Genomic DNA, 23,497 nt, shown 5'->3' with positions numbered 1-23,497 from the left:
GTCATATACAACTAAAACAATGCAGAAAGTTGTACTTGCTAATTCAATTAATGTAGTCAGGGGACATGAGTCTGACTGTGGAGATACAATGTATGGTGTTCCCAAAGGCTCAGTCTCAGGTCTGCTATTGTTCCTCATATATGTTAACAATCTACTGTCTAATATATAACTAGCAGAATTAGTTCGTTTTGCAGATGACACTAGTATTTTATCAATCCAAGCATGCATACAGAAACAGAAGGCACGGTAAACAGTGTTCTTAAAAGTATCATAAATGTATTATTGACTTGTTTTTTCATGAATGGCCACTCCTTCAATTTTAAATACAAACATATTGAGTTCTGTGCATCTAGGGATACTACACCAATGATAAGTGTAACATATGGTGAGGAAATAATAAATAGCATGGAAAATTCAAAATTCTTAAGTGTCCATATTGATTAGAAATTAAACTGGGAAAAGCATGTTTTGAAATGCTTAGAACAACTTAGTTCAGTCACATTTGCACTTAGAATCATTACATATTTCGGGGAGAGACAAATCAATAAGTTGACATATTTTTCATATTATCATTCAGTACACTGGGGTGACAAAGTCATATCAGACCTCCTTTTGCCTGGCATAGTGCAGCAGCTTGAAGTGGCATGGATTCAACAAGTTGTTGGATGTCCCCTGCAGAGATATTGTGCCATGATGCCTCTGTAGACATCCATAATTGTAAAAGAGATGCCAGTGCACAGTTTTGTGCATGAACTGACCTCTCAATTATGTCCCATACATGTTCAATGGGATTCAGGTTGATTGATCTGAGTGCCGAAAACATTTGATTGAATGGTTCAGAATGTTCCTCAAACTAATTGTGAATAACTGTGGTTGGTGACATGGCCCATTTTCATTCATAAAAATTCCATCCTTGTTTGGAACAGAAAGTCCATAAATGGCTGAAAATGATCTCCAGGTAGCTGAACATAACCATATCCAGTCAATGATTGATTCAGTTTGGCTAGAGGACCCACTCCGTTCCATGTAAACATACACACCATTAGGGAGCCACCACCAGTATGCACAGTGCCAAATTGACAACTTGGATCCATTGCTTCTTGGGGTCTGCACCACACTCCAACCCTACCATCAGCCCTTACCAACTGAAATTGGAACTTATTTGACCAGGCCATGGTTTTCCAGTCATCTAGGGTCCAACCAATATGGTCACAGGCCTAGGAGAAGTGTTGAAGGCAATTTCATGCTGTTAGCAAAGGCTCTCATGTCAGTCATCTGCTGGTGTAGCCCATTAATGCAAAATTTCGCCACACCATCCTAACAGATATATTCGTCCTGCATCCCACATTGATTTCTATGGTAATTTCATGCTATGTTGCTTGTTGTCTGTTATCATTGACAACTATATTCAAACACTGCTGCTCTCGGTCATTAACTGGAGGTTTCTTGCCACTGTGTTTCTGTGATGAGAAGTAATGCCTGAAATTTGGTATTTTCGGCTCACTCATGACACTGTGGATGTCAGAATACTAAATTCTCCAACAATTTCCAAAATGGAATGTCCCATGCATCTAGCTCTAACTACCATTCCACATTCATAGTCTGTTAACTCCTGCCCTGCTGCCATAATCACCCCAGAACCCTTTTCAAATGAATCATCTGAGGACAAATGAGAGCTCTGCCAATGCAGCGCCTTTTTATACCTTGTGTGTGTGATGCTACCGCCATCTGTATAAGTGCATATTGCTGTCCAATGACTTATGTCACCTCATATATTCTGGGGAGAAAAAGTTTGAATAAAGAATGTCATTATTGCTCAGAAATGTGCTGTAAGAATACTATGTGATACTCACTCATGTTCATCTTGTAGACATTTGTTTAAGGAGTCAGGCATTCTGACTACTGCCTCATAGCATTTAATTCCCTTGTGAAGTTTGTTGTAAATAACCCACTGCAGTTCAGAAGAAACAATGATGTACATAATTACAATCCCTGCAGGTAAACTAACATTCATGACTCCACATTAAGATTGTCTTTAGCACAAAAAGAAGTACACAATGCTGTAACTAAAATTTTTGATCACTTACCCAGCGATATGGAATGTTTGATAGACAGCAAAGTAAAATTTGAAAACAAACTGAAACAGTTTCTCCTTGACAACTTCTTCTATTCCATAGAAGAATTTGTATTATTGCAAAGTGTACAAGGTGGTTCATAGGAATTATTGTCTCATATCTGTATACTAGGAAAAAAAGGTTTTGTAAATGTTCAGTATGTTGCAGTATTTACAGTAAAATGGCTTGTTCCACATCCTTATGATTTATCACGCAGAATGATCCATGGAACATAAAACTATTTAACTAGTGGACATCACAAGGCACTGATCTCACTATCAGATTCCAGAGGTATAGCAGTGTGCTGACAACAAATAAAAAATCTTTGTTGAGAGAATGAGTAACTGTTTTAACTAGTATGTTGTTGTTTACACATTCTAATCTTTTCTATTTTCCCTTAAAAAAAATCTTTGACCTCATTTGTCATCTCAGACACCCCTCTCCAAAGTGTATGATTATGGTAATGTAATGTCAAAATCACTGAATGAGCCTCTCTTCACACACAGAACAGATTGAGTTTAGAGAGCAGAAAAGCAATTTGGTACATCCATCACAGACAACATACAAGAAACTTTAGGCAGTCACAAGACACTATTACATTTTGGCAGTTTTGCCACAGGTTGTGGCAGTTATTTTGCTTTCATTGCTAGTATTGATGGTGCAACACATTCATAAGGAAAAAGTAATAAGATAGATCAATTCTATAAGCAGCTGATACTGTCAGTGGCTGCAGCAGCATGATATCTTGTGTCCCCATATATTTATCATCATGCTTTCATTTCAATTTACAATACTTGAGAGTTGTATTGAAGCAGTTACTTCTTTCCTTTACTTTCATTTCTATGCCTAAATCACTTTACTTACAATTTCATTCATTTTATGAAACACGAATAAGGATAATAAAAACAGCAATGTAGTGCCCTACTAACAGAAACCAGAATTAGTGGAAGTTGTGGTGTCATTCATATTGTAAATTTCAAACAACACTGGAGAGCAATGTTGTATGTGATGGATGCTCATGTCATGTGTTTTCATCTGTCTATAATAATATTTAGTGGTTTAACTGAGATGTCTTTAGCAAATATGGAAATCCAGTGAACCAAACTGACTTACTTGGATACTGCACCCAGCATCTCAATTAATCTTAAGAAATGCTTGTAGTGATATGTCCTTTTCTGAAGTGATTGAAGGTTCTGTATATTATCTCTATAGACTACATACAATAAATAAACAAAAAGCTTGTTTATTATCTTGTTTCCTGGCCTTACAAATTAAGTACTAAAAATCTGTTGTGATAAATGAGTAGATGGCAAATCCTCATTTTAAGAATCTGCATCAGTTTTTATGAAACCACTGATCAGTGTTGGAATTTTGTTTCTCTTGTCTCTATCAGCTCATTATGATTGCAGGTAATATTAAATCATCTGGATGTTAAAATGTTAAGTGCTTATCTCCCTTCCACATGGTCACAAAAGTGGGAGGGGCTCAAAAACATGAAATGCATCTCCTATTAATGCTCAGACTTCTAAATGTAATATTATACAACACACGTTAAAATAAGTGCTTATTTGTGGTTAAGTACATTATAAATGCATTTTAATTCTTTCTGTTATGATCACTGTAGATACCAAGAATACTAATGATGTGAATTATATTATATTTCAGGGGCTTACTGAGCAGTGTGGAACATTGTGCAAGCTGGGTTGTATCAGCTGAAAAGCAAGAACCGTTACAAAAGTGCTTCCACTCTCTTGAATATATTTTCAAGTTTATCATTCAATCACGGCTATTATGTGCTCGGGCTACTGGTGGACAGTATGAAGACAGCTTTAAAAGGGATCTTTATAATGTTTTTGCAGCTTTAAACAAGACATTGGCCACTTCATATGATGCAATTTTACCAACACAGGTACAAATTCATCGACATTTTTTGTAAAAAGGCTTGTCCTATTCCCTGCAGAATAACTAATTTTGTATGTAATAAAATGATAATAATTTTATTTCTGTATAAACTTACAGAATAAAACAAAATTCAGCTCAGCTATTTGTTAAATTCTCAGAGAGATACAGAGAGGATTAGTAGTACTTACTTACGGGAAACACAACTCTGAGTACAGATCATAGAAATACATATAAAAAGTGAGAAAGATCTAATGCTGAGTTTGGTTAGTATGTAAGGCACTTAAATTCCAGGTCTGTGGCTTTCACAACTGTTGCAACAGGACACTTACAAATAACAAGCCAATCATTTCAAATGATTGCAAATTAAAAATAATTTTTCAGATAGTTTGATTATGATGCATTATTGATCAGTCTCCATCATGACATCTAAAGCTCAGAGATGATGCACTTTTCATCCTCTAAGATGGTAAGTGTACCTGTTTTTACTGATGGCTGTGTTCAGAAATCCAGTGATTTGAGTGATGAGGGATTATAGCATTTCTTACACACTGTCTTCATGTTTGGTTGCTAGTAATGGCCCTTGATTTCAGTTATTGCAAGGAAGCCATCACATTGCTGTTCATCAAGCTGCAGAAGACCACACAGGTCAATACATTGCTGTTTCAATTCTGCAGACACTTTTTGAATTTGGAGCAATTGAGATCTAATCTCACTTAGCACTTTTCCATCACCCTCATATAAAAGGGAAGGGAGACAAAAAATAAAGCAGTGTTCTGTGCTCTTAGTGAACTGCTGACCTCTTGTATCATCCCAACTGTTCTCTCTCTCTCTCTCTCTCTCTCTCTCTCTCTTTTTAACTGTCTGCTGTGCTGTGAGTTGAGTACTAGCCAACCTCTCTGTCTATTCATGGATGGGCTAACATTAATTTATAAAAGAAAGGCCTTCTTGTAATTTAAATTCCTGTGTTAATAGTTAATAAATTCATTCCTTTCCTCTAGAATAATCTAATTATTATTTTTGGAACATCTTTTGTATTTATTTTCAGTCAGGTTACTTTAGATTTTGAGTTGATGAGATGTAATAATCATTTATAATAAGTAGATGTAATAAGAATTTACTTTCTCCTTAGCTGTGGATGACCCAAAAAATGGAAAAAAGGTTAAGGTTTATTTTATTGTTGAGGATATGTTCCTTGGAGACAGAGCACAGTTTCAAATAGGTGAAGGATGGGAAAGGAAATCAACAATGTCCATTTCAAAAACACAATAGTGGAATTTGCCTGATGCACTTTAGGGGGACCGTAGGAAACGTAAATTTGGATGGATGGATGGGGGATTTGACCCCTGCTCCTTATACGAGTCAATAGTGGCTAAAGTAGAAGACCAACTTCCATCTTTGTGGATTCTACAGGTTGATGCTCATGTCTCTACAGTAAGGCTACTCCGGTAAAACATCCTCTTGTGCACATTACACATATTCTGCAACATGAGTCACTGTCTCCATTTTGTGATGATTGTGTGTTTCTTTTAGGAGGCCCTACAGCTCTCCACAAGCTAGCACAAATGGAACTGTTGAATGCTAATCTTCCTTCCTTCCATCAAGTTGAGTTGTCTACCTCTCAGATTATTAAAGATATCATGGAGCCTCTGATTTAGGCCATCTAGCAAGTTTCAAATGAGATGCTCATGATTACTGGTGCAGAGAAATTTGTTAGCAATGCTTCCGTCCCACAATAAACGCTTTCTAATTAAGCAGTGAAAGAAATTTAGAAGATGCCTTTGAATGCAGGCAATAAACATTGTTAGTATTAGTGAAAGTAGTAACATGCAGCCAAAATGTTTCCTATGTCTTAGCAGAAGAGGTGATTCAGGATGGCTCAGAATTATTAAGAGTATCTGATGATGCATCAGTCTGCTGTTAAAATTCATAAGGGCAGTGAAATGGCTAGTACCCTTATTAACTTTCAGCCCCAAGACCTGTTATCAGGATATGGTTTGCAATTTACCATCCAGTCCTGGTCAAAGTGAAGTGCATTTGTTGGTGCAGCAGCTTGAAAGCCCTTGAAAATGCCCAAGGAATCTGAAATGCTACAACTAACAATCCATCTTAAAGTGTTCTGCTTACCACTCAGTTCCAACAGGACCTCAAAACTATTGTTTGGAGTCTCAGTCTGGTTCTGACTTTCAACTTCGTTATATGTTGTGAAAAACACTTTATCCAAAAGTATGTTGTTGTGTTCCAGAGTGTAGCTGTCAACTCTTCCAACTTACTTCTTTACCTGACTGTCACTGGTGAAACAAGATGTCCTTTACAACAATGACACCTTCAAATGTAGTATTTGATCCATGTATATTTATCCCCTATCCATCAACCACAGTATACTTTTAAGTGAGAGCTATTACATAAGTAACATAATTAATCCACCTGTGCTATTTTTCCTGCAGGTCAAAATAGAAATGCCACTATGTGATGGCTGAGTATCTTCCCCATCCCTGTTTAATCCAAAATTATGCTCCATCTGTCACCACCATATCTCATTTTCCGGCATTACCCTATCACCTCCATTCTCCACATATCTTTCTCTCTCTCTACTGCCACAATTTTCTCTCTTTGAATAGTTATCTCAGTGATGAAATCATGAGTATCACATACAGAAGAGTAGCAAGTTTCTGTAGCGGTTTTGTGGTATTTATTAATCAGCAAGGGGGGTGTTGTATGCTGCATACACATTCTCCTCCAACACAATAATACAACTGTTGTACATTTGTACATATTGAGTGTATGATGATCTAGGTGAGGCCAAACACAATGTAAATTTTTGCAGAAAATGATTAAGGAAGATGACACATTACACAGCAAACTGTACACAGCAAGAATACAAAGAGAGGAAATAAATACCCAAATAATGGACTGAGAGAGAAGAGAACAAATTTGCTTGTCCTTCCTCCCCAGATCTGCCACACACAATTTATATTTTATCAAAAGTAGTGCCACCGAGTAAAGTAGTTAAATAACACACCAACTTTTCTGTAATTACTGTACAGCTTTCTGTATAGATATGACTAACAACATTTTGTCCCCTTATAGAAATGGCCTCTGGTCTTCTGTAAGTTGGTTATTATAGTAAACTGTGGCTGCATGAGATGGCCTGGTGGTGAAGACACCAGAATTAAATTTAGGAGGAATTCTATTTGATTCACCGCACAGATTTTCCCTAGTCTTCCAAAATCAATCAACACAAATGTTTGTATGGTTCCTTCGGAAAGGACACTGCCAATTTCCTTATCTATTCATCTGCTATTTAAGCTTCTGCTCTGTCTCTAATGACGATGTCATTGATGAGACATTGAACACTATTCTTCCTTCCTCCCTTTCTTCTATAAATCCCAAATTATACAGCTGATGAGAAGCTCTGTGGTTTTCAACTGAGTGACAGCATAGAAAAGTATGTGACTGTATTAACTAAACAAAACATTTTTTTAGCCTTGTTTCACAGACTGTATTATTACTGTATGGCCTATTTCTTGGGTTATAAGCCCATTTTCTAGTACATAACTAACCCAAAAGATGAGAGCCAATCAAGGATAAACAAATCAACTTTCTAACTATTGATTCTTGACTTAAACTGTAAAACGTATCTCTGTTGACAGTTTTGGCAAAATTACATATGGATTTACAAAATTCAGTAGGACAGCATTTGCAGTAACTATGACTAAAAACATACATTGGAGTAGAGCTATGCACAGAAATGGAATTTTGCTATATATGTGAATGAAGGCACATAGGTTGTTCTCATACATTGAGGTTGCAATATTGTCTAAAATGGGTGAGTAATTGAATTCAGTTTGTTCATTCAGTAATAAATGTGTGGATACACACATCTGTTTCTTAATTTCTAAAATTTTAAAGTGATTTAGCTTTGCGCTCTTTCCTTCCATGAGTAGGACTTCTATATCTTTTATGTGTCTGTGGTTTTCATTTATGCAATGTTTTACAAAGGATAAATCTGGCTCCTTTAATCTTCAACTTCTATGGTGTTCTCGGATCCTAGTGCAGATTGACAGCCCAATCTGTCCAATAGAGCAACACTGACACTCTTATCCGATGATTTTATAAACCTCATTTCTTATGTTGTCCAGTTTTTTATCTTTTGAACTGAGGAGACATTTATTTACTGTCTATGGGAGATAGAAGAACTCACAGAAACCCTTTGCTTTTAAAATGTTGATCATCCTATTTGAAGTTTTTGCCTATAAAAGGTAAACTTGGACAGACCGTGAGTTCTATCTCTATTGGGCTCCGAGAATACCATAGAAGTTGAGAATTAGAGAAGCCAGATTCATTCTTTGCCAAACATTGCATAAATGAAAACAACAAAAATTTAATAGATATAGAAGTCCTCCACATAGAGGGAAAGGGTGCAAAGCTCATTCAGTTAGAAATTTTGGAAATTAAGAAACAGATGTGTGTATCACCACATTTATTACTGAATGAACAGACTGAAATCAGTTATTTGTCCCTTTTAGGCAATATTGCAACTCTAGGGAGGAGAAGAACCTGAGTACCTTCATTTACATTAACAAAATTCCATTCCTGTGCATAGTTCTACTCCATTGTATGTTCAGTCATAGTTCTTGTAAATGCTGTCATAATAGATTTTGTAAATATTTTCAGTCATAGTTATTGTAGACACTGTCCTAATGAATCTTGTAATTTCGTCAAAATTGTCAACAGGGATACGTTTTACAGTTCATGTCAAGAATCAATAGTTTAAAAAGTTGACATGTTTATCTTCCCTTGGTTCTCATCTTTGGGATCAGTTATGTTCTAGTGAATGGGCTTGTAACCTGAAACCTAGTCCACACAATAATAATAAAGTTTGTGACACAATGCTATAAAAGTGTTTCATTTAGTTAGTACAATATACAATATTTTACAAAGAACCCACAATTGACTCACTTAAAAATTTCTGTGATGTTTTGAAATGGTCATACTCATCACTTTCTGTTGAAAGTGATAAGAATCAAACCTATGATAATATTATGTGAATTCATTGTTGCCACATTGATGGTGACCTAAGAGCTTTTCCTTGTGGTAAACTGGATTATTCAGTAGCTGAATTTTCTTACTTCAGTATTTAAATCCTTAACAGCCATGCCATCTTCTCTTCTTGCTTTCTACTTCTAATATTTTTTTCTTCTTCATTCTTTTAAACACTGATCAGCCACAACATTATGACCACTGACCTATTATTGATATAAACCCATCCAGGTGATAGCAGCAGCATCTGGCGAGGAATGAGTGCTAATCAGATACACACATGGTGCATGTAATGTCAGTGAGTGTGCTGCATGTGTGTAGATTAAGGCAGGCATGCGATCTGTTTTAATTTGACTGATGGCAGAGTGTGATGACCTGGAGGCTCAGCATGAGCATTTCGGAAACTGAATAACTTGTTGGGTGTTCGAGGAGTGTTGTGGTGAGTGTCTTCAAAACATGTCAAAACCAAGATGAAACCACATCCAGATGTGAGGGGATTGGGCGGCCGCCCCTCATTACAGATGTTGGACGTTGTAAGCTGATCAGACTGGTAAAATAGGACAGGCAGGGAACTGTGATGGAACTAACATCAGATTTTAATGCTGGACAGAGTACAAGTGTGTATGAACACACAGTCCACCAAACACTACTAATGGTGCGCCTCCAAGCCGACGACCCATGCTTGTGCCAGTGTCACACCACGACATTGACAACTACAACTCAAATGGGTATATGACCATCGACTCTGGACATATTAGCATAGTGGCAGAGTGTTGCATGGTCTGATGAATCCTGATATCTTCTTCATCATGTTGATAGGAGGGCATGAATCTGTTGTCTTCCAGGGGAACAGCTCCTGGCGGTGGTTCCAATATGCTCTGGGAAACACTCACGTGGGCATCCATGGGACCAGTGGAGCTTGTGCAAGGCATTATGATGGCCAAGCAGTATCACTCACTGGTTCCAGACCATGTATGACCCTTCATGACGATAATGTTTTCTGATGGCAATGGCATTTTTCAACAAGTTAATGCACCATGTCACAAGATCAGGAGTATGATGCAGTGGTTCCAGGAACACAGTGATGAGTTCCTATTGGTGTGTTAGCCCCCCAACTTGCCAGATCTGAACATCTCTGGGATGTGATTGAAAATGGCAGCAGAGCTCTGGAATTTACGGGCTTTAGGTGACGTATGTGCAGATGTGGTGCCAACTCCCTCCAGTGACCTACCAAGGCCTCACTGCTTTCATGCCACAACATGTCATTGCTGTTGTCCTGCAAAAGGTGGACATACTGGCTATTAGGTAGGTGGTCATAATGATCTGGCTGATCAGTGTACTTTTTATTTTCACAGTTTCCTTTTTTCATTTTCACAGTTGCATACTTTGTTATCTTCTCTCCCTCTCCCTCTCCATCTCCCTGTTCATTATATGTTACTGAGGTAGTCAGACTCCCCACACTTTTTATACCCACTTCCTACCCCTCCATTATGTTTTAGTTACATCCTTCTGTTTTTCTCCTCATCCTTCTTTGCTTTTTAGGTTTTTCATCCAACCATTGAATTTCATCTTCCCTTTCATGCTTACAGATGTCCCATCTGTTTCTCCCTTCCCACTTGCATTTTCTGTCTCCGTTCTTTGTTGTAACCTGTGCTGTCTTCACTTGTGCTATCTGTACAACAACCTTATCCACAAAATATTACCCATATAGGCACAAGTCCTTGTTTGAGTCCTATGCACAGGTGTACTCAGTCAAAAAATTTCATTATTGTTGAGTGAGTGACTGGTGTGCATTTTCTCTCTGTTCCATTTCTTTACTGTTTACTGTCAACTCCAGCAAGTGGATGAGCTACATTACTCTGGGTACCTGTACTGTGTGGTAGTACAGGGGAGTCAGTCAATTTAGTTTTATGTTTTTAAGAACTTCGAGCTTATGTGAATTGTACCCAGTGATATATTTTTGAACAGGTCTTGAGGAGAAGAAGTTGATCACCAAACAAAAAATGTATGGTGATGTTTAAAAAGATGTAACGCAATTCATATCTTCATAATGAATATTTTTACACAAATCACAATCATCGTACTGGTTAATGTCACCCTAGTAACTAGACAACATTTGCTTGATATATTTTTGTTTGACTTCTGGACAAAAAGTTGTTTTGGTTGGTCAAGAGAAATAGGACATCATATATACAAGGTGCCTTCCTAACAGTCATCAGGCACATTTTCTCTGCTGTTTCAGCACATACACTCCTGGAAATGGAAAAAAGAACACATTGACACCGGTGTGTCAGACCCACCATACTTGCTCCGGACACTGCGAGAGGGCTGTACAAGCAATGATCACATGCACGGCACAGCGGACACACCAGGAACCGCTGTGTTGGCCGTCGAATGGCGCTAGCTGCGCAGCATTTGTGCACCGCCGCCGTCAGTGTCAGCCAGTTTGCCGTGGCATACGGAGCTCCATCGCAGTCTTTAACACTGGTAGCATGCCGCGACAGCGTGGACGTGAACCGTATGTGCAGTTGACGGACTTTGAGCGAGGGCGTATAGTGGGCATGCGGGAGGCCGGGTGGACGTACCGCCGAATTGCTCAACACGTGGGGCGTGAGGTCTCCACAGTACATCGATGTTGTCGCCAGTGGTCGGCGGAAGGTGCACGTGCCTGTCGACCTGGGACCGGACTGCAGCGACGCACGGATGCACGCCAAGACCGTAGGATCCTACACAGTGCCGTAGGGGACCGCACCGCTACTTCCCAGCAAATTAGGGACACTGTTGCTCCTGGGGTATCGGCGAGGACCATTCGCAACCGTCTCCATGAAGCTGGGCTACGGTCCCGCACACCGTTAGGCCATCTTCCGCTCATGCCCCAACATCGTGCAGCCCGCCTCCAGTGGTGTCGCGACAGGCGTGAATGGAGGGACGAATGGAGACATGTTGTCTTCAGCAATGAGAGTCGCTTCTGCCTTGGTGCCAATGATGGTCGTATGCGTGTTTGGCGCCGTGCAGGTGAGCGCCACAATCAGGACTGCATACGACCGAGGCACACAGGGCCAACACCCGGCATCATGGTGTGGGGAGCGATCTCCTACACTGGCCGTACACCACTGGTGATCGTCGAGGGTACACTGAATAGTGCACGGTACATCCAAACCGTCATCGAACCCATCGTTCTACCATTCCTAGACCGGCAAGGGAACTTGCTGTTCCAACAGGACAATGCACGTCCGCATGTATCCCGTGCCACCCAACGTGCTCTAGAAGGTGTAAGTCAACTACCCTGGCCAGCAAGATCTCCGGATCTGTCCCCCATTGAGCATGTTTGGGACTGGATGAAGCGTCGTCTCACGCGGTCTGCATGTCTAGCACGAACGCTGGTCCAACTGAGGCGCCAGGTGGAAATGGCATGGCAAGCCGTTCCACAGGACTACATCCAGCATCTCTACGATCGTCTCCACGGGGGAATAGCAGCCTGCATTGCTGCGAAAGGTGGATATACACTGTACTAGTGCCGACATTGTGCATGCTCTGTTGCCTGTGTCTATGTGCCTGTGGTTCTGTCAGTGTGATCGTGTGATGTATCTGACCCCAGGAATGTGTCAATAAAGTTTCCCCTTCCTGGGACAATGAATTCACGGTGTTCTTATTTCAATTTCCAGGAGTGTATTTATAATTCTGTTTTTGCAATTTTTAGCTGGAGGCAGCCTAAGCAGTTACTGCTTGTCCGTCTTTCATGCAGTGCTCATTGTTGATGAAAAACATCAGTTTGTTTCCTGTTACAAGCAACATGATTTTCAAAGTGGAATTTTATGCACCCATTTGAGAGAGTAGTCCCAAATTAGTCTTATGTGATGCTCATTTTATGTATATTTAATAACAGGGACAGTAAAACATGAAGTATAACCAGTACTCCACCAGTGGCAGCACTGACCTGACCAGTGCTGACTGCTACCACTGTGCTGCAGCAGTACTTCGTGTCTGTTGGAGTACTGGGTATTGTTTGTGTTTTACTGTTATTGTTAATAAATATTGATAAAACATAGGACACACTAGACTAATTTTGGATCACTCCATTGAAAGGCATTTAAAATTCAGGTTTATGAATAACTTTGCTTGTAATGGGAAACAAACCAACACTTTTCATTGATACTGGGTGTCACATGAAAAACATGGTGGCTAATATTACTTTGCACAGACTCCAGCTACACATCACAAAAATGAAAACTGCCTGGTAAACATGGACTCTAAAATGTGTTCCTTAAGAGCTGTGAGCACTTGTTCATATTTGATGCTGTGAAACATACCTATTCTGCTGTAAGCTCTTTGCATTCCACATTTTGAAAGAAGGTTGTATGGACCAAAACAAGACCAAAATGCCCCTTAAATGTGGGCTCTAAATGCGTGCCTTAAAAGCTATGAACATTTGTTCAGTAGAAAAGAGGTGTTTCACAGGAACAAAAATGAACAAGGGCTCATAGCTCTTAAGGTATGCACTTTAAAGCCTATGTTTACTGAAAATTTCTTTCTTGTTTTGGTACATACTAACAACTCTCAAAATATGGAAATCAAAGAGCTTTCAGTAGAAGAGATGTGTATCACAGTAGCAAGGTTGAGGTGCTTGTAGCTCTTTAGATATGCATTATAGAGCCCATGTATACTAGGCATTTTTTTCTTCTTTTGGTCCATACAACCATCTCTGAAAATTTAACAGTGGAGGTCTGGTTCACCTGTGTGTGTGTGTGTGTGTGTGTGTGTGTGTGTGTGTGTGTTGTGTGTGTGTAAAATTGCAAGCAATGATGTTAAAGTGGTTACTTACATACAGCAGATTACAAACATGAAGAATACATACCTATTAATATTTTTAAATGCGGAAAATTGTTAAATTTGTGTAAAACTATGTTATATTATGAGAAAGGTAGTGTTTTTATTATTTGTTAAGCAATATTTAATTATTGTGAACCATAAATAATTTATTCCCAGGTGGCTCTTTTGCATAGCATCAGTGCAGTATTTGAGCAGCTAATACAAGTATTACCAGCATTAGAGGTAACAAAGCTAGCCACTATGATGTTAGAGAGCTTACCATCAAGGGATCTTTCACCTCAACTCACCCAGGCAAAGCTTACTGCCATTCGCAATATGGTTACCAGTAAACTCTTTGCTGATGATGGTAAGTAAATATTTTAGGCTTGACAACACACTGGCTTTTTATTTTTGATAAATAATGTTTAGAAATGACAATTTTATCAAGCCAGACATTTATAACCAAAAGATTAAAGTTTGAACTGTTCAGAGAAAGTTGATCAAGCTAGTACTTAAAAAAGGGGTGTTTTCCATTTCTGACAACATTAAAGAGTTAAAAAAATTCTCATGTATTTTGCACTAAGTATATTTAGTTCTTCATTTAGTTGTGTGCTTTTCCACAAGATGTCATCCAAGAAATGCATTCTGCGACTGTCATTAGTAACAATATTACAAGAATATAGTTTTATAAATCAGTTATTTGCATAAAACTTGGTGTATCATACATCTGTTGTGCCTCACACAATTATTATGATGATATTCAGCTTCCACCCCTTCTTAATGATAAAGTTTGTAACTTCAAATGTGTGCTATGTGCCTTCAGTGAAGTGTTAGACTTTTCCATTAAAATTCATTGGAATAAAAAATTGTTCACTATTAAAAAAAATTGTTTCTGAAAGTATTCCCATAACATCACTTCAAGAATTTGATGCCTTATTATGCTTTATGAATCTCTAATACATGGGCTGTATCTGTCATTTTAATTTCATTCTTTGCTGAATGTAGTTACTTCATCTTGACATAAGGGGAAGAAGAGAGGGAAAACAATGTGATGAAAGTTATGAAACATGGCAAGGCCAGGTTGAAATCATTTTGGACCCAATCTAAAGACAAATGTGTAAGGATCAGTTAAAAATGATGATAAAGTAATGAACTGGAGGAAATATGGAAGGAAAATTAAGGTTTGATGTCTCATTGACAACATTGTTCTTGGAGACAAAGCTCAAGTTTGTATTGGTAATGCATGAGGAAGAAAAGTGGCAATGTCACTATAACAGAATTATCCTGACAGCTACCTTAATCAGTGTAGGGAAGTCTTGAAAATCCAAAATGTAGATTGCTAGATGGAGATTTTAACTACCATGCTCTCAAATACGCATCCAGTGTCGTACTACAATGCCACCTCGTTCACTGAACAGGAAATTTGTGGGCTTAATTCTCAAGAAATTACTGTTTTGGTGGATCTTGCTTTTGAATAACGTATAATATTAACATGCAAGAGCCGAGCAAATGTTAAAAAGTAAGTTCCCAACTGTGCATTTTTGCCACGTTTGTAAAACTGAATATCCTTCTGTGGGTAATGGAATACGTTGCCAGACTTTTGCTGTTGTGCCACAAACTGTATTCTGCAGTAGGATACTGTGTACTGTGGGTAAAATTTATAATCTACCTGTATAGCTGCAGTGAGAGTTTTTGATGAGCTGTGCAAGTCAGTTGTATTTTACATCATTGACAGATATTTAATTATGTTGGTACACATTTCTCATGTCAACAAAGGAATGACACATGACGTATTAGCTTTACATGACCTAAAGACATACCTCCAGGGTATGAAACTGGTTATCATACAGTGAAAACACAATAAACAGCTATTGCAGATTTGAACTTCCACTCAGTTTAATACAGACTATTTTACCCTCTCTGATTTTAAATTGTTTGATTGTTTTTCACATTATATACAAGTTCTTCAGCTGTGGTGCCTAACCTTAAGGTTATTTGTAGTATGTCATATATAGGGTTACAATAGGTATCAGTGTTCAGTGCCTATTAATATTATTTATTTCAAGGACACTATGGTATGTTGCACTGAAAGATCCTATAAATATTTCATCAGGGTTGACTTACATTTTTCTCAAGTGAGCTTGTGTGCATACTTTAAGAATAATACTGTTAATTGTTGATAATGGAAACTATGTCTATGTACTGCTGCAGAATCCAGAAACTTACTTCTGGCAATCAGCTGTAAACATCTCCGACATCACCTAGCTCATAGAGATGAACTGCGTCTCTGTACGGACATTCTTTCTGAAATACTTAGCTTCCTTTACAAGCAAAAACAAGCTCAGGAACAGGGAAAGGTACGTCTTCTTCAAAATATGTATTGAAAATGATAAAAATTATGTTTGTTTTCTAGTTTAATGATTTTCTCTTTGAGATTTTTACTGGTTTTCTGCACTTATATGGGACAATATAGAATGGTTGCAGTTATCATATGCATTTTAATAGTGAGCATTTAATATGAGAGATATAACTATATATTTGTGACATAATAATAGTGAGCATATAATATGAGAGATGTAACTATATATTCACAATGTACAAGAATTTCTTTGAAGTGTTTTCTGCCATCTACTTCACAAATAATGTATGAAAGGTATTCATGTAACATTTTCAAATTCCATTTAACTAGTGATAATTCAGTGATTTCATTAATTGACATGGTAGAGTAGCTACTTGTCTGTATATTAACCACTACACAAATACGTCATAGAATATATTAGAATGATTATTTCATTTTCTCTAATCATGATGTTTTCTGTTATGTGTCTATTTGTACCCAAATGATCAATTAGATTTGCAGAACTCTACTACCATCTCACTATTAAGCTATTTACAGCCATCTTCACTAATAACATGACTGGCACATATTTTTTTTACTTTTGTTATTATTGTTTAAGTTATTAAGTCATTAAAATCTACTGTATTTTGCTACTGTGATATCTTCTTTCAATTTAATGTAACTGCTATGAGTTTTAATTACAGGTTAATAATTGCTTGCACCATGATGTTGAAATTTTGTGCCTGAATACATTGGAAATGCTAATACAGACTGTTCTCATCATTATAGATCGTTCTGCATCAGTTTTGGTGAGTGACCATTGAATCATTAATTTGATATGCTTTGTTAGTTTAAGTTCTTACTTAAATTATAGGAACTTCTTAAAACTCTGCATCATTATTAAAACACACAGTTCTATATCAGAGAGAAACAATACTTTGTGAAAGGTTTCAATCTTCATTCTCAATTACTTATAAATTGTCTGCTTTCATTTCAAGTTCCTTCTTTGGTTGAGAATAGGTTATGTGGAAGGAAAGAACACGTATATTTTACAAGTGAGGATTACTATTGAAAAAGTTGCCCTCAACCCGAAGGTTGATTTGAGTACTACAGTGCTTCACTAGACATGGTCCTATTAGAGGTATTATGCCCATTTCACAGAATTTTGACAAGAGTAAATTAACATTATACTGAAAATATTATGTGATCCACATTATAGTTGCAATGTAAAATTTTAATTTGCTTCCATTATATCTTTCACTGTCTCCATGCAAAATTTTTTGCTCAAGTCTTTCTGCCCAAAAGCAGCAATCTAAACAGGTATAAGATATTTACAAGTTTTCTGAATTGACTTGTGAATAGACTCATGTTGTGGCAAGCAAGAGGTACAGTACTCAAGCAGCAGCACTGTAGCATGTAACCCCCCCCCCCCCCCCCCCCCAATTTGTCATTCGCTTCTGTAACTGTTTACTCAGAATAAGGCCACTAAATTAATTGTCCATGTCTGATAGTAACATGCTTAAGTTTCATTTGAACATTTCAGGATACAGATGAAGGTATTCTGTTAAGGAATTTGATTGGAATCATACAAGGAAGATTTTATTCTTCTTCCAAAGACTTTAGTTGTTTTTTGCTTTAATTACAAGAAACATGCATTAGATAAATTATAGAAGGGCCTCTGAATATAAAATTGGATTTTTTATCTGAAACTGTATGATGGATTATGTTGCCCCCACTGAATGCATTGTCAACATAGAGATTCAAAATTGTAGTCAGTGTGTAAGACTGTAAGATTCCTTTGACATATACTATTTAATAACTGTTTCTTTTATGCCTCCAGGGTTCTCTTGTGTCTTGCCTTGTTGGATTGCTGCAGCTGTTGGATGAATTTCATTACAAGAGATTATGGGAGCATCTTAGTGACAGAAAGTCTCAGAAGGACTTCCTGCTTAGAGTATTTTTAGTATTTCGATTATTAGTGCGACAGGAAGTTTTCCCTCCTGATTGGCTTGTCATGCGCATGGTAGCCAATAATGTTATGCTAAATGCTCTTCGTGAACTAGCACAGCCACTGACATTTAATTTCCTTGACAGCTGTTGCCACTTTGATAGTGAGGTATGTTTCCACTTGATTACCATAATTATTATGTATGTCCTATCAGTGTAATTTTGTTCTGTAATCTGGTGACTCAATTATGAGGTATGGGTGTATTTCAGAATTCAGCTAAATTTATTGTAAGCAATAGTGAAAAATTATGAAGTTATGTGTAATAACTACAAGCTCTGAGATTACATTTTCTTCAGTACAATATTTCATTAACAACTGTAACAATGGGTGGTAGTCTGACTACGAAAATAGTAAGAAATTGTTTTTTCTTATAAAAATAACAAACAGTAAGCTCTTGTACCATGTTGTGTTGACCATTTATTTTCATCCTATGTGTTTCATAATTCTATTATCTTAATCTTGTAGTATACTGCATCTTTCTCCTTTCTCTCAGTCTGTTTTCATGTTCTCTTCCTTTAGTTCATACAGATGTGTCAATCGCATATTGAGATCCTTCCATAACTGCCGAAGAACAAACTATTATATTGGTTCTTCAACATTTGCAAAAGGACAGAGACAAACCATGCAATCCCTGTAATCTATTCATTGCTCTTAGCTTACACTTACATCTGTGCTACCCATTTTTTTATAATTGTACAAGGCATGTTCAGCATATACACACATAATTTTTCAGTGAATATCCTGATAGCAAGACAGTGAATAAAAAACCCTCACTTGCTTATTCTAAAACTATTTTTTGGCTTTTGTGAAAGGAAAACTGTGATACAAAAAGTCATACACTTATGGTATAATCTGATGTCAAAGTGATACCATTCACTTAGCACACAAAATTGGAGATAATATTAGTAATCTATTTGTGGTATATTCATTGCTAATCACCTATAGTTAGAAATTACAAACTCTTGGCAAATAATCTGACAAACACCATGACAAATGTGTGAGAAGATGACGAGTTGATACACTGGTAGGTGTTGAAACAGTAGCTTTATACTGTTCCAGTGAAGTGGTTGTTTTTGAAAATTCTCATCATTTCCTTTGACATAGCAAGAGAATTAAAGAATGTTGTTGCATTATTGTGCTGACACATCAGTGGCAGACTGGACATATGGACTATCTCTGAAAGATGAGCACTATACAATTTCTCTAAGAGCTCAGATGCAGTATGCAAATGTTTTGCAACATATTATGGAATCTTCCAGAATTAAGAGGAATAACATAATTTGTCCAGTAGTTGATAGGAGTTACATGCATGAACCATTTTTCCTTGGACCAAGAAAATTGTCTATGTGGAAAGTTACGTTGAGTGTCCTGTAGGAAAGCAAATGGATACTACTTATTTTACAAAGGTGTAACACCTTTAATTTTTTAAAAGTTATATGAAACCAGAAATGAGATGAAAGCTAGAAGGATTTGAACAGAGAGTTGCTTGCAGGAATGATCATCCACAACTGCCAGTGTTTAGATCAGTGAATGCACACCTTCCTTTATTTGTCTTTTTGTTGGGACTTGAGTGCTAATAATCACTGATTTGTTGAAGTTGTTCAATGAGCTCACAAAGGAACACAATTTCCAACCAATTAAGGGGCTTAGCAGGCAATACACTTGTAACTGAGACAGCAACCAAATGAAATTTCATTTAAGAACATCATCGTACAATCCAAGAAGAATAAGCTGACGTACTACAACGTCCCATACATCTCACAAAATGACCATGATGAGAAAATCAGAGAAATTAGAACTGATGCAGAGGCATAGTGAGAGTCATTCTTCCCACACACCACTTTTCAATGGAATGGGGATGAGGGTAAACAATACTGGTATCAAAAGTGCCAGCCTCCTCACATGATAAGATATTTGTGGAGTACAAATGCAGCTGTACATGTAGAACATAGGTGGAAAGAATTGGAAAAGAGAATCGGTGAAGTCATAATTATCAAATAGATGACAGTACACAGTTTCCTTGTTATGCAGTTGAACTGAAAAACCGTAGGATATCTACTTTCCTTAGTTTCCCAACATTGCTGCATATATGTTTCATATCTTGCATTCTGCATTAGCAGACAACAAAAAGCAAGTGCGCATGCGTGGGCGCGCGCGCACGCACACACACACACACACACACACACACACACACACACACACACACACACACACACACACACACACACACGTCTTTTTTTAGATAAACTTGTATCTACATAAAAACATGAATATTTGATAACCACATACACAGAATGACTTCTTATTGCATACAGAAAATCAAATAATGTACAGGTAACGCTGAAAGAAATTGATTAATTACTTATGGTGATATTGTTACTTTGATGCAACTCACCTATTATTAATCACAATACCATAAAACTAACTAATTCACATATAAAATGATCACATTCATGAAACTTCTTCATCTCAGTGTAGCTTACTGATTACAAAGTGCACAAAAATCTTCAATAGTGAAGTGAGAGAAAGCTTGTAATAACTTTGGAAACACTGTACTTCCCCCCCCCCCCCCCCCCCCCCCATCCCCCAAGATTAGCAGATAACACCAATTCTCCTTGTATATCAGCCTTTATAGTGGCCAACACCTTGTATTTGAGAGTTATAGGAACGGTTAATGAGTTAAAATAGATTTTTTATTTCAATCATAACTGCAAAATGAGTAAGTGGTTTTGACTGGTTTTGGCCATTCTCAAATTTGTATTGGTTGTTTGCCATTTCCCATACCACAACTGTCGTCATGAATGACTTCCCACAAATTTGTATATTATAAACAACCTATATAGTTCTCAATACAGCCTTGGACAGCAGAAACTGTTCATGTTCACCTTTATGATTTTGCAGCTCTGACTAAAATAAATAATAAGTTTTAATTTTGTACATGTTTATTCCAGTCTGTTAAAAATTGTATGTTTTCTTTTCAGCTGTGGAGCAGTTATTTCAACCTAGCTGTTGCCTTTTTAACACAACCATCTCTACAACTTGAAAAGTTTAGTGAAGTGAAAAGAGAGAAGATAATAGAAAAGTGTGGAGACATGAGAGTTCTAATGGGATTTCAGATTCTCTCAATGTGGTCAAGCTTAGGTAAGAGCTGGAAGATAGTAAATGTTATGTAATTAATTATTTGTACATTGAGAAATAGTTACTGAATTTTTTGTATCTTAGAGTGTTGTATTTCATCCCAAGATTACTGTTACTTTTGTATACACATTTATCATTGTCATAGATGTTTGTATCACCAACAGAATCAAGAGCTGTATTGTATGGTAATTTGTTTCATTCTACACAGTTAAGCAAGCAAAACATAACTTCATACATCATTGTCTTAGTATTTAATAAAGAAATCCACCTTGACAACAGTAACTGGTGGAGGTCTTTTCAACTGCTAGAAATGAATTATGATCTCCTAGAACAAACAATTTTCTCGTAAGAAATTAAGGAACAGACAACTTGGAAAGGTGGAGGAAATGGGAGAAGTAGTAGACAAAATGGAAAGTCACTCACGACCAGGGAATGAGAGAGGCATACATAAACAGGACGTGTAATTTATAAAGTAAATAAGTATTCATCTATGGAGGTAGTTATTTGTAAGAGCTTCTTTGTTAGTTATTAGTTCCTTTAGTAAATTTAAATTTTATTATTGTTTCTGTAACTGAATGGAGCATTGAAAGGAAATCGTATTTGGGACATACAGAAAATTCTGGCGTAGCTTTGCAATTGCTGTGAAAAAGACTTTGTGAGAAAAGCAAAAGGAGAAATGAGTCATACGAAGATGAAAAATGAAACTGTGAGATCTTTATAAAGTGTACTTTAATAGAAATTCAAAACAAACAAGAACTGATGCTTATTTTTTGGGTCCCTGACAGTGAAGGTCTGCTAATCATGGAAGAATGCATATGGGACTAAATAAAGCAATATGTATTCTGCGAGAATGTGAGCAATAGTCAGCAGAAAATAATAAACAAAGTAATTAATTAAAGGAGCAAAGGTAGACATTTTATTCCAATGTGGTTCCGTACTCATAAAAAAATGCAGATTCAGTTTAGAGACTGTCATGGTATGTACCTAAACCTATTGTGAGACTTCCATTCAGTCTTGTAGATGAAATGAGTGGTGGTGCATAGAACATAGGAAGAGTAAGATCTGATCCGAGCTGCCGGAGATGACATTCATGTGTGTGTGAGGTTCGCTTGCTTGTGTGGATGAATGCATGTGTGTGTTTCCTTTTCTGAAGAAGGTTTTGGCCAAAAGCTAATGTGTAGGTATCTTTTCATTGTGCCTGCTGGCAACTCAACATGTCATCTTTATGGTGAGTAGCAATCTATCTTTTCCTTATATTGTTGTCATGGGGAGAGTACTTTGGAAAGATGTACATGTAAGAATTTTGGAAGATCATAATTAAAATAAGTCTCACAACTTTTAGTAACCCTTATAATCATGCCAGTGTTCTCAAACAATTTATAGTTCATGCTGGTTTCAGAATATCATGTGTAAGCAACAATACCATAACAGTTACTACTGCTGTTAAAGCACACTGAAGGGTTAGAAGCAGGCCAACAACTACCACTGAGTTGCACTGCATACTTCATCCATGAGCAGTATTCATAAACAATGTATTGAAAATCCATTGTTTCTTAACAAAACAAATCATGATCTTTGTATGATCTATCAGATCTTGAAGTGTGGCAATAAGGACTTGAAACATCCTTTACAGTGTCCAAATAACTACTTGCTCTGCAATAAATCTAAAAAGAAACAGGTGACTGATCTTAATTTTGTTCTACACAGATGTCATTTATCATTAATAGCTTCATGTGAGCCAGAATTTTTGTCTAAAAAAAAAATACAATAAAGAAAAGGATCTTGAGGCAGCTTACAGACTTTTGTATGTGCTTCCAACCCACACAGATGTAAAAGTAACCTATTTCACTTTGCAGCTATAATTGTGTTATAGGGGATTGCATATAAGGGACAGTCAGATGAAAATAAGACAGATGGGAAAAATGTAAGTAAACTGTTTATTATGTCACAGCTAATCATCATAACTGTTAGTACATTTATCCCACTGTCAACGCCTTCATGGATAAATGTTTGCAATTGCCTATGGAACCTTAATTGTACCCGTGTTTGCCCCTGTTCATGTGAAGGAATCAATGGCCACAGATGCCTTTCTTCAGGGCTACAAAAATATGGAAATCACATGGGGAGAGGTCAGGACTCTGTGGAGGA

The 23,497-nt window shown here is 37.2% G+C and overlaps 1 protein-coding gene across 1 annotated transcript in view; it reads left to right on the top strand.

The window, feature by feature from the left end:
* LOC124722295 (dedicator of cytokinesis protein 3-like) overlaps positions 1 to 23,497 on the top strand; it is a 181,798-nt gene that overhangs the window by 64,962 nt on the left and 93,339 nt on the right. The window contains exons 14-19 of the mRNA XM_047247478.1: positions 3,780 to 4,023; positions 14,043 to 14,232; positions 16,077 to 16,222; positions 16,908 to 17,012; positions 18,044 to 18,319; positions 21,193 to 21,352. Coding sequence (XP_047103434.1) covers positions 3,780 to 4,023; positions 14,043 to 14,232; positions 16,077 to 16,222; positions 16,908 to 17,012; positions 18,044 to 18,319; positions 21,193 to 21,352 — 1,121 coding nt within the window. The remainder of the gene's footprint in view (positions 1 to 3,779; positions 4,024 to 14,042; positions 14,233 to 16,076; positions 16,223 to 16,907; positions 17,013 to 18,043; positions 18,320 to 21,192; positions 21,353 to 23,497) is intronic.

The sequence above is a fragment of the Schistocerca piceifrons genome, chromosome X, assembly GCF_021461385.2.
Source record: "Schistocerca piceifrons isolate TAMUIC-IGC-003096 chromosome X, iqSchPice1.1, whole genome shotgun sequence".
Taxonomy (NCBI): Eukaryota; Metazoa; Arthropoda; class Insecta; order Orthoptera; family Acrididae; genus Schistocerca; species Schistocerca piceifrons.
This window is presented reverse-complemented; position numbering and strand designations above follow the sequence as displayed.